General features: G+C 43.0%; 1 protein-coding gene across 11 annotated transcripts in view; it reads left to right on the plus strand.

Moving 5' to 3' along the window:
• Positions 1 to 13,285, plus strand: part of LOC114644775 (NACHT, LRR and PYD domains-containing protein 12-like) — an 86,395-nt gene that overhangs the window by 21,538 nt on the left and 51,572 nt on the right. For 10 of the 11 annotated variants that reach the window (XM_051921667.1, XM_051921670.1, XM_051921663.1 and 7 more), the window contains exon 2: positions 6,850 to 7,014. The exons of the other annotated variant lie outside the window; for it this stretch is intronic. In XM_051921667.1, the coding sequence (XP_051777627.1) occupies positions 6,930 to 7,014 (85 nt within the window). In that variant the 5' untranslated portion in view covers positions 6,850 to 6,929. The remainder of the gene's footprint in view (positions 1 to 6,849; positions 7,015 to 13,285) is intronic. 11 annotated transcript variants of the gene reach the window in all.

A 13,285-nucleotide genomic window follows, 5' to 3' on the forward strand; every position in this document is an offset into this window, starting at 1 on the left:
AGCACAAGGAGAACATGGGAACAGGTTAAAGTGAAGTACAAGAATATACTTAAAACTGGTAAATATTGGTATATAACTATTTAAAGAATTGTTGACATAAATAATCATAATATAAAAAAACATTAATTTTAAAGCTAATAAGAAGGCAGACAAGCAAAAAAACAGGTGGAGGTCCACGCGGTCCAGACCTAACCCCTGTTGAAGAGTTGGCTCTCCAGCAAAATGCCCATCGCCCTGTTTCTGATGGCATTCCAGGGGGAAGCTCCTCCTCAGAACCAGTGGCAGGATGCAGTGGTCACTTCAGTTCAGGTAAAGGATGGTCATTGCATATATTTGTCATCGATGTGTGCCATAGGTATGTTCCATATAGCCCTCTTTTTTTTTTTTTTTTTTGTTGGGTCAGTTGCAGGGGATGTCATATCCCTAGAACCCGTGTCTGACCAACAAGATATTGACGAAGGTCAAATATTTGATGAAGACACTGTGTCTGATTATTTGGAAAATGTACCTCTCTCCTCCTAATGAATAATGTTTGATCAAACTCCACTCTGATCAGTCCCGTGTGCCCCAATCACATTTGGAAATCCTGGATAATGAGAATGTTAGGCTGATTGTGAGATTCTTTATGGAGCTGTGGGTGTTTTAGCCTGTGTATTACCTACCTGCAATGGCATGAAACGCCTCTTTTATTGTCTGCACACGCAGGTGTCCAGGAAACACAATGAAAACCCGAAGGGAATATTTCAGAGCCAAACAGACTTTACGAATTGCCTGGCAAACTGCACTTTTAGTTAAATTTTCCGCATCGCCTACAGTATATAAAAAAAGTGCCGCTTGCAAGAAACCTCAAAGCAATGCATACTGTCTGTATGGATGTGAGAGCCCGACTTTGCCGAGTTTGACTTCAAATATATGGAGCTAATAAATCTTTGAGGTACAATATTCCCCCTCGGCAAAAGCGGTATCTTTCGAAAAGAATTTCCTCCGGGAGCATTAAAGGATCTTACCGATCGCGCAAAACCCTCTCTATATGAAATTCTCTTCTTATAATTTGCGCACCGATATCAATTGGTCGCTCATTCATGAACGGCGAAGTCATGACTGAATGAATTCCATGAACGGACACTGATTAAGTGTGTGAGCTAATCCTTGCTTACATTGAACATTTGGAGGTGCTGCTATGACAACACATCCAGCAAGAGTTTGGAAACCCGATAGATCCAGGATCAGGCCAAATCATCAACAATTACATCCGGCTAAACGAGTAATCCACGTACGAAAAATAACCCCCTGGAGATTTCTAAACCCAAACTCAAGAGCATATTCCTTCTACTCACCTGTGCTGCTACTGATTAATTGATATTCTCTTTATAGATAACAATTTCTTGCCTACTATTAAATCTTGTAAGTATGACACTATTGTTATCTCCGCCCCTTTGGTGGATTAAAATGATGTGGCCGCCCCCTTTCCTCAAATTGGTGAATGACAGCCTGTCCCCGCCCCTCCACCTGATTGGTGGATTTAAAGGATGACCCCGCCCCCCCGTCGGTGGATTGGTGAAGGACAACCCGCCCTCGACTTCGCCTTAATCCCACCCCTCCACCTGATTGGGGTATTTAAATGATGCGCCCCTCCCAGACTCCCACCCCTCAGCCCCTTCTCCCGATCGACATGTCCGGACATGAAAGACCTGCCTCTGCCTTGGCCCCTGGTCAGGCAGCACCTGTTGGCTGGCCCTCACTTCTCGGCCCCTTCTCCTTCTCATGCCCAGACATGCTCCTGCCGGCCAGATCTACCTTATAGCCATTCCTGCATATACTGTGTTGGGTCATGCCCCTGTATCTATCTATCTATCTATTATTTTAAAATATCTATATAACCTTTGCTTTATCATTTGTAAACCGCTTTTTTTATCTAAGTCAAGCAGCTTTCCATCTCACAGAAACTCCTCAAGCAGCAGTGAATCAGGTTTCCCACAGAAAGACAAGCTGCCCTGCTTTCAGCAGCCCCTGCTCTCTCTATCTCTACACACTTGACACATGAGCTCAAAGCTGACAGGCTCTGCGTGTACAGAACGCATACATCTGTGTGTAAGCTCCCTTCCTCTGACCCAATGCTGTCTGAGCCCCGGTGCGGGAGCGCGCCACTACTCTGTCCGGGACCGGTGGGTCTTTTAAAGTTAAAGGATTTTTAAGGCTTAGCGTGTAAAGCATGAGCTAACTAGCTCGATAGAAGACCTTTAAAAATCACACACAGTTAAATAATATGCTGTCATCCACCAATCCGAGGAAAGGGGGTGGGCATATCATTTTAATCCACCAATCAGAGAAAGGAGCGGGGCTTAAGATCATCAATCATCTTTGACTGTCATGATTGACAGTTTGACAGAATGTGCCTGACGTAATACTACTATTCCAATATACATCAATAAAAAATGTTTTTCGAAATTATATTCAACCATAACCTCATTTATTTCGAATTCAAAACATCCACGTATCCAAAGAGCGACCCTACAAAGACCTCAGGCAGAAGGTGACATGGCTCTACCTAACTTTCAGTTTTATTACTGGGCAGCAAACATAAAAGCTATAAAAACCTGGACATGGACACAAACAGATGAACACACACAGGCTTGGTCTGCAATAGAAATAAAATCCTGCAGTACTTCTTTATATTCTTTGTTTTGTACCCCAATAAATGCAAGTCATCGCCAATATACTAACAACCCAATTGTGCTTCACTCACTCAGAATATGAAACCAATGTAGGAAGTTTTTATCTCTACACCTCTGCATGAGAACCACCTTCTTCCAACCTCTCAAATGTATGCAGTTTTTAATGTCTGGAAAACATTTGGGATTAAATCACTTAGAGATCTGTTCATAGACAACGTCGTTACAGCCTATGAACAATTACACTACAAATTTAACTTTCCAGCAACACATTTCTTTCACTACCTTCAAATTAGAAACTTTGTTAAACAGAACCTGCCCAATTCTCCTTACCTCCCACCAACCTCTATTCCGGAAAAAATATTGATCAGTCTTGAGGACAGCATTTCTGTAATATATAAAAACATTTTTCAGTCCCTGCCTTTCAAAGATCCAATAGGACAGTGGGAAAAGCATCTCTCACTCAACATATCAGAAAAGGAGTGGAATATAGCAATGCAGAGAATTCACTCGAGCTCCATATGTGCAAAACATAGAATTATTAAATTTAAAATTAAAAATTGAGCACATCTGTTTTGTTTAAAATTCTCCAAAATGTTTCCAGTGCAAGATCCAACCTGTGAACGTTATAATCAAGTTCCAGCCTCACTGGGTCACATCCTTTGGGCCTGAGCCAAATTAACATCACTCTGGACCGAAATCTTTAAGTGCCTCTCAGACAGCCTTGGTGTCACAATCCCCCCTAATCCATTAACAGCTGTGTCTGGTGGGCTCACAGAGGGGCTTAAAGTGGAGAAGGACAAACAAACTGTGATTGCCTTTACTTCAATATTGGCACACAGACTTATCTCGCTCAACTGGAAGAATCCTAACTCACCTCTTCTAAGTCAGTGGGTAACCGATGTTTTATATTATTTGAAGCTGGAAAAAAATCAAATTCTCAGTTAGAGGATCTGTGCAGAACTTTTTCAAAACCTGGCAGGATCTAATCAATGACGTTTAGAATAAGCTTTTAAATTGAAGAAGCAGATTCTTCCCCCTTTTTTTCCTTTTTTTCTTTTTTTCTCTTTTTATTCATGTATTAATTTATCTATTTACTTATTTTTACTAGCTTAAAGTTTTACTCTGCTGGCCTGCTCTCTTTCTCATAGGTGGAGTTTGATTTGTTTTGAACCAAGTTTTGTAAAACTTGACTTATTTGTATGGAATGTTATTTGTTATTAAAATCAATAACATCCAAAATAAAGCTGACTTTGTGGTGATTTAGTCTCCTGCTCTAACTGCCCTGTCACTGGGTGAGTTTGCTTCTGCTTTATCTGCCTTGCAAGCTCAGATTACCAATGGTTAGCCATCTTCTCTTAATGCTGTTGATACAGTTACTATATTTCTGATTACGAGATGAATTTAGTGTACAAGATGGTTATGTGTTCTGTGGTGCTCGCCTCATTGCTCCTTTCTCTCAGAGTCACATGTTGGTTGCATTCACTTGTCTATGTCACCAAAGATATGTATAAAGTAGACAGTGCGTGTGTGTCATCTCTATTGGTGGCCAGATATAGACAGCATGGTTGAAGTTCATGTTAAAAACTCTCAACATTGCCAATCTTCTCATAAGACAGCCAATTCCCTTTTCTACACCTGTGCCATTTCCATATGAATCCTGATAGAAACTGTTAATAGATGTTGGGGTCGATTTGAAACAGCTGTCTGAAATTATACTTATACACTAACCCTGACTGCCTATCATTGCAAGTGGCCAGGAGTTACCTTCACTGTTCCTAGTTCCACTCAAATTGTCATACATTTCCTTATCTCAGTCTTACCAGATCTTCAGAAATCTGCACACTCTTGTGTCAGACAACACTTGTCAATTCACATCTGCAGACTCCGCAGTATTTCTGAACACAAGTGATATAATATTCATCACATACACATCTCTGTATACCATCTGACTGCAAACAGGGCATTGAAAGTTTTCAATGTGATCTCAAAGGCTTCATTCAGTCTCTTATCTTACAAACAAATTCCTGGAGACCTGCACTCTCTCAGAATGTCTTCCAATGTATCATATAACACCACATGCTATTACACCACATGTTTTCCCCTTCATCATAGAAAAATAAAAATACATCTCAATGTCTTTCCTCATCCTCTTCACTGCAAGGCTGATGATCTTCCTTCAAAAACAGCAAAAAAAAAGCAAAAACTTACACTGATGCTAGACGTGGAGTGCATAACCCTCATTTCCAAAAAGAGGACAAGGTCCATCACAACCTTGAGAACATATCGGTCCTAGTAATTATCTGCCAACAGATGAGATGAAACATCATTTTCCCACTTATCCAAGTCAAATGCACCTGTGGCAAAGAATGATATAATGGACTTACCACTCAAACCGTCATTGCCACCTACGCCTGAGGTTCCTTACAAGATACAAGAGTACAAGTTTGGATGTGGCAAGAGTCTTCAAGAATAAATGAGGTGGAAAGATTCACCAAGGTACAGTAAGTCCAAGTGCAATGAGCAAATTCAACCATGCAAAGCACTTACTATCCCTCAGAATGTCAACTCTTAGTATGGTTTGTAAGTCAATGGAGGATCAGGGCCAGGAATCAAACCGCAGAGCCCCGGAACTCTTTGCTGAATCTGCTCAGAGCACAAGAAGAGAATCTGAATCCGAAGGCATAATGGATATCGAGAGGAAGCCATGGCTGAATTTACCACTGGCAGCAGATCATAAATGGGCACAATTGGATGAAGACATACATATCACACTGGGTAGCACCCTGAAAGGAGATGCTACCAAGGAAATTAATGCCATGGTACAGGTTGTGTGTCAGGCATGTGGTGATGCCTTTGGCTTGAAGGAAAGTAAGACAATCGAACTGTAAGCAGGTCCCAGTAGGAGGCAGTGAAAGGCTTCATAAACTAAGGACACTCAAGAAAAGTGTCAAAAAGCAGATGATACAGAAAAGGAAGCCCTGAGCCAGCTAAGCTCTAAGGTAGTGCAAAGGATGAGGACGTTTGGAGCATTCAATGATACAGAAATGATCTGGAAAAAGAAAATAGAGGAGTAGCGACAGAGAAAAGCCTTTTACAAAATCCCCTTTCAGTTCATAGACAAACTGCTGGAAAAGCCAAGAAGTGGGAAACTGGTGAGCTGTAAGGAAGAAGTTGAAGACAAGGTAGCAGCAGCACATGGGGAACCCAGCATGGAATGACCTCTTTGATTACCAATTTTAAACCACACACCCCTTACAGCACAGCAGATTTCGCCAATGAAGAAGTAAAGGCAGTAGTGGAAAAAGCTCAAGTAGGATCTACACAGGACTATCGGGCATCATGTATAAAATGTACAAAACCTGTCTACAGGCTCTGAGTAGGATATCTAAGGTGTTGTAGTCACTCTGCCAGTGTTCAAAGCTGATGTTCCTACTTTTTCTTCCAGAGGGACACTTTGTTCCTAAAGAACTGAATTTGGCAGGATTGACCACTTCAGAGAAATCACACTGCTAGATGTCAAAGGGAAAATATTCTGGTTCATTATTGTCAAAGATGAACAACAGCTGGGTCTTCACAGCACATTGTATTGAAGCTCTATGAATGTGTCAAGGAAAGGACATTTTGGAGGAAGTAAAAAATGAAACCATATTTATGTTTATGAAGTGAAGTTATTAATAAGATAATGAAATATCAATTAATGAAAAAGTAATCTATCTGATTTTATAATGCCGATTCTAACAGAGGTTGTTATTTCACCATTTATTGCGATTGACAGTAAAAGTGAAGCTTCTCTGTGAAGTTGCAGCAGCTCTCTTTCCACAAAAGGTGTTAAGACTGTCAAACAACGTGAGGACAACCTCCTGTGACTTCAACCCTGCAGGCTCCCACATTCACTGGAGAACTTTAAGGGGCTCCAGACTGATCAGGAGTGGACATGGTCATTGAGTTGACATGTCACAAAAATGTTTTATTGTTTTCTTACTCGAGGTTCACAACTGGAGTTCAACTCCTGAGTCTCTTGTTAAGTTTCTAAACACTCAGATGTTTGTGGACCTTCACATGGAGATCATGTCCTTTAAGTGTTCAAATGAGTGACACACCTAAGTCTGCCATCTCCCTACTCAACTGTTGTCATTATTTTAATTTTAATGTCCTCTCTATTTTGTTTCCACAGTCCTAGCCTGCTGAGAGCCCACTTGAACTCTGGTGAAAGGAGCCTTTAGAAGAAAGTCATTTAAACCACAAAACCTAAAGATGAGTGAAGACGACTTGTGTAAGAAGATTGTGTCAATGATCTCCATTAAAGGAAGATCTGAGAAAGACATTGCTGCTCTGTCTGGTGAGAAAAACATGGAGACTTTCTTCTTGAATTTCAAAATATTCATTCCAAACAGTTTGAAAGACACACACTTTATGCACAAAACCAAATTCCTTGTGTGTTATTATTATTTTTTAACATTTTATTTGCTTTGTGAATGTTGAGTGTGTGGACTGCTTGCTTCTATCACTCACTGTGCTGGAATCTTGCTGCTTGTGTTTTAATCTTTGTGACTTCACATCTGATTGCCACTGAGCAGTGCTTTTACAACTCCATAGTTGAATGTTGTTTAAATGTTCCATATGTGCTGTTAACAGTAAGTTCATGTCATATTAGTGTGCTCTTTATCATCACTCTTTTACTTTTCTGCTCTTGGTGCTTCTGCAGTGCTCCTTAAAAGACACACATGAAGCACCACAGCTTTCAGATAAGAGCGACCTTTAAAAACACAGCCATTCACAAAAGCAGAATGCAGTGCAGTGCGAGCATGACACCGTCAAAGAGGGTCCGGAGTCAGGGGGGCTTTGTGCTGCCTCTTTCTACAGGTAATCCACAAATCCACATAAGAAGAGCACGGCATATCAGGCAGGATTGCTTAGAGCAATTGAGTCTAATACCATTTTACAAGAAGAATCCATATTACTAACCGAGAATGGTAAACCGGATGGCATGGACGCAGGTACACGGCGATGGACGCAGGAGACATAGTGCGCAGGCGCCTACAGCTCGCGTCTCATAAACCGCAAGCGGAGTCTGATCCACCATAAATGAAGGAGTCATGGATGAAAAATGAAAGAGCTCAAATAATGTAAATAAGACATGAAGCAACAACGCGCTCATAGCTAACGACTAACGACACAGCCACACAAAAAAGAGGATTCTGCGCTGCACCCCAGAGTCAAACGGAAGAGGCTACGGAGGCCCCAAAGGTCCACAAAGATAGTACGGAAGGCGCGGGAAAGTACGAAAAGGAGCAGGCGCCTACAACGCGCTTCTGAACTAAACATCCACACTAAACAGCATAATGACGGGGCTACAAAAACGAGCCCGCCTGGATAAAAACAATGAACGCAGGCGCCTACAACGCACTTCTCAAACAACGCAACCACAGGAGTCACGGCTCCAAAACGAAACATCTCAACTAACGGACATACAGAAACGAGCCCGCCTGAATAGAATTAATGCACGCAGGCACCTACAATGCGCCTCTCAAACAGCAGAAGCAATAGATAAACGGCAAAGAAAGGAATGACAAACAGCCGCTAAACAATTCCGCCAATTAGCTGACAACGCATTCTGCAATGAGTCCACTATTAATGAAAATTCATTAGGATGAATGAATATCGTTTGCAGTCATTGTCATTCACTTAACTTCAATGAAGAAACAACTGGCAATACAACTAATGAGTTTAAACGTTGTTGTCAAGAGGGTCAGGTTAGACTGCCTCCTTTAGATAAATATCCGCTCGACTGACGGAGATACAAACACGAGCCTGCCTGGATAAGATCAATGAACGCAGGCACCTACAACGCGCGTCTGAAACTGCGGAAGCAAAGCAGGCACGGGTTCAAAACGAACGAGCTCGACTGACGGACATACAAACACGAACCCGCCTGGATATAATCAAACATAGGCGCCTACAACGTGCGTCTGAAATGCCGCAAGCAAAGCGGGTACAGCTCCAAAACGAACAAGCTCGACAAATGTATTTCAGGATACCCAATGCCAGGGGTAGGCGAGCGAAGTGAGCAGGGGGCGGAGCCCCCTTGTATTTAATAAACTATAAAAACTTACCAAATACATCCACTTTGAAGTGGCAAAGGATTCAGTTTAAACAAACATGCCTTTTCTATTTCTGAAGAATGATCGTCACAACACCCCACTATAGCCCTTTGGGGGTACCTTGGGAGTATGGGGTACCAGGCCCACTGTTGTGGGCTATTCTGTCCTTGTGCAATTGGAGTAAAGCCTTGGTCTGCATTGCCAGCAGTAAATCCGACTCAATTCAGGTGTGTGTGACTCCCCCCATTTGTCACCGAATTTAGTTCATAATTTTTATGGACAGAATTTCTAGGTTCAGCCAAGGAGAGAATGGTGTCCAGTTAGATGACCTCAGGATCATATCTCTGTTTTTTGAAGATGATGTGGTCCTGCTGGCTTCATCGTGCTGTGACTTCAGGTGTTCACTAGGGTTGACTGCAGTCAAGTGTGAAGTGGTCAGGATGAGGATCAGTACCTCCAAGTCTGAGGTCATGATTCCCAGATGGAACAATGTGGAGTGCAGTCTCCATTTTGGGGATGAGGTGGAAGAGTTTAAGTATCTCACAAGCTTTACATAGTGAATGAAAGAACTAGACTGTGGATACAAATGGCAGAAATTATTTTCTTTTGCAGAGTGTCTGGGCTCACCTATAAAGAAAGGGTGAAGGCATTTAGGAGGATCTCATAGTATAACTGCTGCTCCTCCACATTCGAAAGAGCAGGTTGTGATGGTCGAGGCATCTGATTAGGACACCTCTTTGGGAAGCTGTTTCAGGCATTCCCAACTAGGAGGAGACCTCAGGGCAAACCCAGGACATGCTGTACAGATGATATCTCTCAACTGGCCCGGGAACCTTGCTCAGGTAGCAGCGGTGGCCCACCCTCCTGCAATCACAACCCCAACAACCCCCAAGTTCCCTCCACTTCCCACCCATCACTTATGTTCTACTTGTTTTCCTGCAGTATTGTTTTTTTTGTGGTTATGTTCTGCCTTGGCTTTGAATGACATGCACATGTCCATCCATTCATCCATTATCCAACCCACAATATCCTAACTACAGTGTCACGGGGGTCTGCTGGAGCCAATCCCAGCCATCACAGGCAGGAAACAAACCCCGGGCAGGGCACCAACCCACCGCAGGGCGCACACACACACACACCAAGCACTCACTAGGGACAATTTAGAATCACCAATGCACCCAACCTGCATATCTTTGGACTGTGGGAGGAAACCGAAGTACCTGGAGGAAACCCACACAGACACGGGAAGAACATGCAAACTCCACAGAGGGGGGAACCTGGAAGTGAACCTAGGTCTTCTAACTGCAGCAGCACTACCCCCTGTGCCACCATGCCGCTCCATAAAGATGGCCACTAAAATAATATTTTTTTCCTAATTTCCTAAAACTGTGCTTACTTCTTTGCTCATTACATTCTGTGTTATTGTTTCCATAGCTAGCAGAACGAGATTCTCAGTGGGCTGCATGACGAAAAGTGCATATAAGACTTTCATCGTATTTTAATACACATAACAATAAACTTATTGCATTGACTTCCATCCATCCATCCATTTTCTAACCCGCTGAATCCGAACACAGGGTCACGGGGGTCTGCTGGACCCAATCCCAGCCAACACAGGGCACAAGGTAGGAACCAATCCCGGGCAGGGTGACAACCAACCTCAGGACACACACAAACACACCCACACACCAAGCACACACTAGGGCCAATTTAGAATCGCCAATCCACCTAACCTGCATGTCTTTGGACTGTGGGAGGAAACCGGAGCGCCCGGAGGAAACCCACGCAGACACGGGGAGAACAGGCAAACTCCACGCAGGGAGAACCGGGAAACTAACCCAGGTGTCCTAACTGCGAGGCAGCAGCGCTACCCACTGTGCCACCGTGCCGCCATGCAGGTTTAGCTCTCCAATGGTTTAGGTCCTATCTTTCAGACAGAAGTTTTTGTGTCAGTATTGATGATTTTACTTCCACCTCTGTTGCCCTCCCCTGGGGGGTACCACAGGGCTCCATCCTGGGGTCTCTTCTGTTCTCCTTGTACCTGCTGCCACTCTGCGCTATTTTTCGGAAACACGGTATTTCCTTTCATCTTTATGCAGATGACTGTCAGGTGTATTTCCCTCTGAAGCGCCAAGGTCCATGTTCTGTCCAGCCCCTGCTTGATTGCCTTATTGGATGGCAGTAAATTTTCTAAATTTTAATGAGAACAAAACAGAAGTCATGCTATTTAGGCCCAATAGCACCAGTGGGACCCCCTGCATCGACCTTTCCACTGTGGCTCAATTTGAGAAATCAATGATCACAAATTTAGGTGTAAAACTGAACTCCACTTTCAAACTTGATAGCCATGTGAATGCAGTGGTAAAATCTTGCTTTTTCCAGTTGAGGTGGCTGTCAAAAATCAAGCCTGTGTTGTCTAAGCGCAACCTTGAAACAGTGATACATGCTTTTATAACATCTCGTCTAGATTACTGTAATGCGCTTCTTTTTGGAATTAGCCAGGCCTCCATGGCTCGCCTACAGCTGGTGCAAAACGCTGCTGCTCCATTTTTAACTGGCACAAGAAAGCATGAGCATGTTACCCCGATTTTGGCTTCCATCCACTGGCTTCCAATTCGTTTTCAAATCCATTTTAAGATCCTTGTATTTGTTTTTAAATCTCTTAATGGGTGTGCCCCTCTTTATTTGTTGGAACTGCTGCACCCTTACGTACCTTCTCGCTCCCTCAGGTCACCAGACCAGATGCTTTTACGCGTTCCCAGGGCACGATGCAAACTCCGAGGTGAGCGAGCTTTTTCAGTTGCAGCCCCAAAACTCTGGAACGATTTGCCATTGCATGTTAGGCAGGCTCCTTCGCTAGCTGCCTTTAAATCCTTTTTAAAAACACATTTTTACTCTCTGGCTTTTAACCCTGTATAATATGGTGGCTATTTGTATACTTTCTATTAAGAATGTCTTCAGCTCTTATGTGTTGTTTTTCTTTGTACAGCACTTTGGTCAGCCTTGAGGTTGTTTTTAAAGTGCTTTATAAATAAATTAAATAAATAAATTAAATAAACTGACTTTCGTTTTTTGTTAAAAAATTAACATATTCCTGAAAGAGCCAAGCTACATGCATGTCACATCACATGTGAAAAAAAACCAACTTATTCTGCAAATGAAAAAGGTAGATTGTGTGATAGATCCCAGCCATGATGAAACAATTTTCAATAAAACATGACGAGTCGCTCTTGATGTGGATACAATCATAGAAAAGCGAACAACACTTTATAGTCACACATGTGCAAATCGGAAATGGTTTCTCTCTTAAATAATGTTGTTTCTTATCCAAACCAGGGGTTGGCACTGTCATTTAATGCTTTCTCCCTTTGTCCCTCTGCAGACCAACCAAAGAACCCTCCCAGTAAGGTCACTTCAGGGCTACAAGTCCTGCCTACAGGTGACATCTCTTCCGCCTCCCAGAACCCTCCTCCTCATGATCTCATTTCCAGTCCATGAATTCCCAGTTCTTCCTGTCTGCTTCATATTAATGGAACAGCCTCCCCAATGTTAGTTCAGGTGTGGACTCCGATCTGTATATATATATATATATATATATATATATATATATATATATATATATATATATATATATAGTGGGGAACAGCCCTGACACAGACAGGCGGACACCGATGGTATACCAACCACCACACGTTTATTTACAGTTTCCATATTTACAAGTGCACACACAACCCCAGTGCCACAGCACCAATCACCCTCAGTCCAGGCCCTGTACACAATGCCTTTCTTCTGGCCACCTCCACTCTTCTCCTCCTGAGCTCTGTCCTTCTACTCTCCCGACTTCAGCCATCAAATGGAGGGAGGCGACCCCTTTTAAACCAACATGGATGTGCTCCAGGTGCCTCCCAATGTGCAACTGCTGGCACTCCCTGGTACACTCCGGGTGACCCTGGTCTTCTTGTCCCCAGCACTTGTGGGTGTGGTGGAAGTGCTGAGGGCCAGGGCTCCTCAGGCATTTGGATGTCCCCTGGTGGTGACCACAGGCCACTATAGGGCTAAGCATCTAAACTCTGTTCCTGTGATCCCCGCCACCATGGCAGTCGCCCCCTCGTGGTGAATTTCCTCTTGGGATTAATAAAGTACAGTATCTATCTATCTATCTATCTATCTATCTATCTATCTATCTATCTATCTATCTATCTATCTATCTATCTATCTATCTATCTATCTATCTATCTATCTGTCTGTCTGTCTGTCTGTCTGTCTGGTCTGGACGAGGCATAAGCCCTCCTCCAGACCTTCTGGGAGTCCCGGCTGGGTACCAACCCAGCCGCTTGCCACAATATATATAAATTGGATGTGTAAGCCTGTGCTGTAAAAAGCACGAGGTCCTAGAAATGACTGAAATCATAAGAAAAAAACTGAAATGTCGAGATGTCAGGTAATTGAAAGTTTCTTTGGAGGTTTCGTTTGCCGGCGTGCTCATCTCGCTTGTGTATCCTTGGAGTT

The sequence above is a fragment of the Erpetoichthys calabaricus genome (genome assembly GCF_900747795.2).
Source record: "Erpetoichthys calabaricus chromosome 1 unlocalized genomic scaffold, fErpCal1.3 SUPER_1_unloc_2, whole genome shotgun sequence".
Lineage (NCBI taxonomy): Eukaryota > Metazoa > Chordata > Cladistia > Polypteriformes > Polypteridae > Erpetoichthys > Erpetoichthys calabaricus.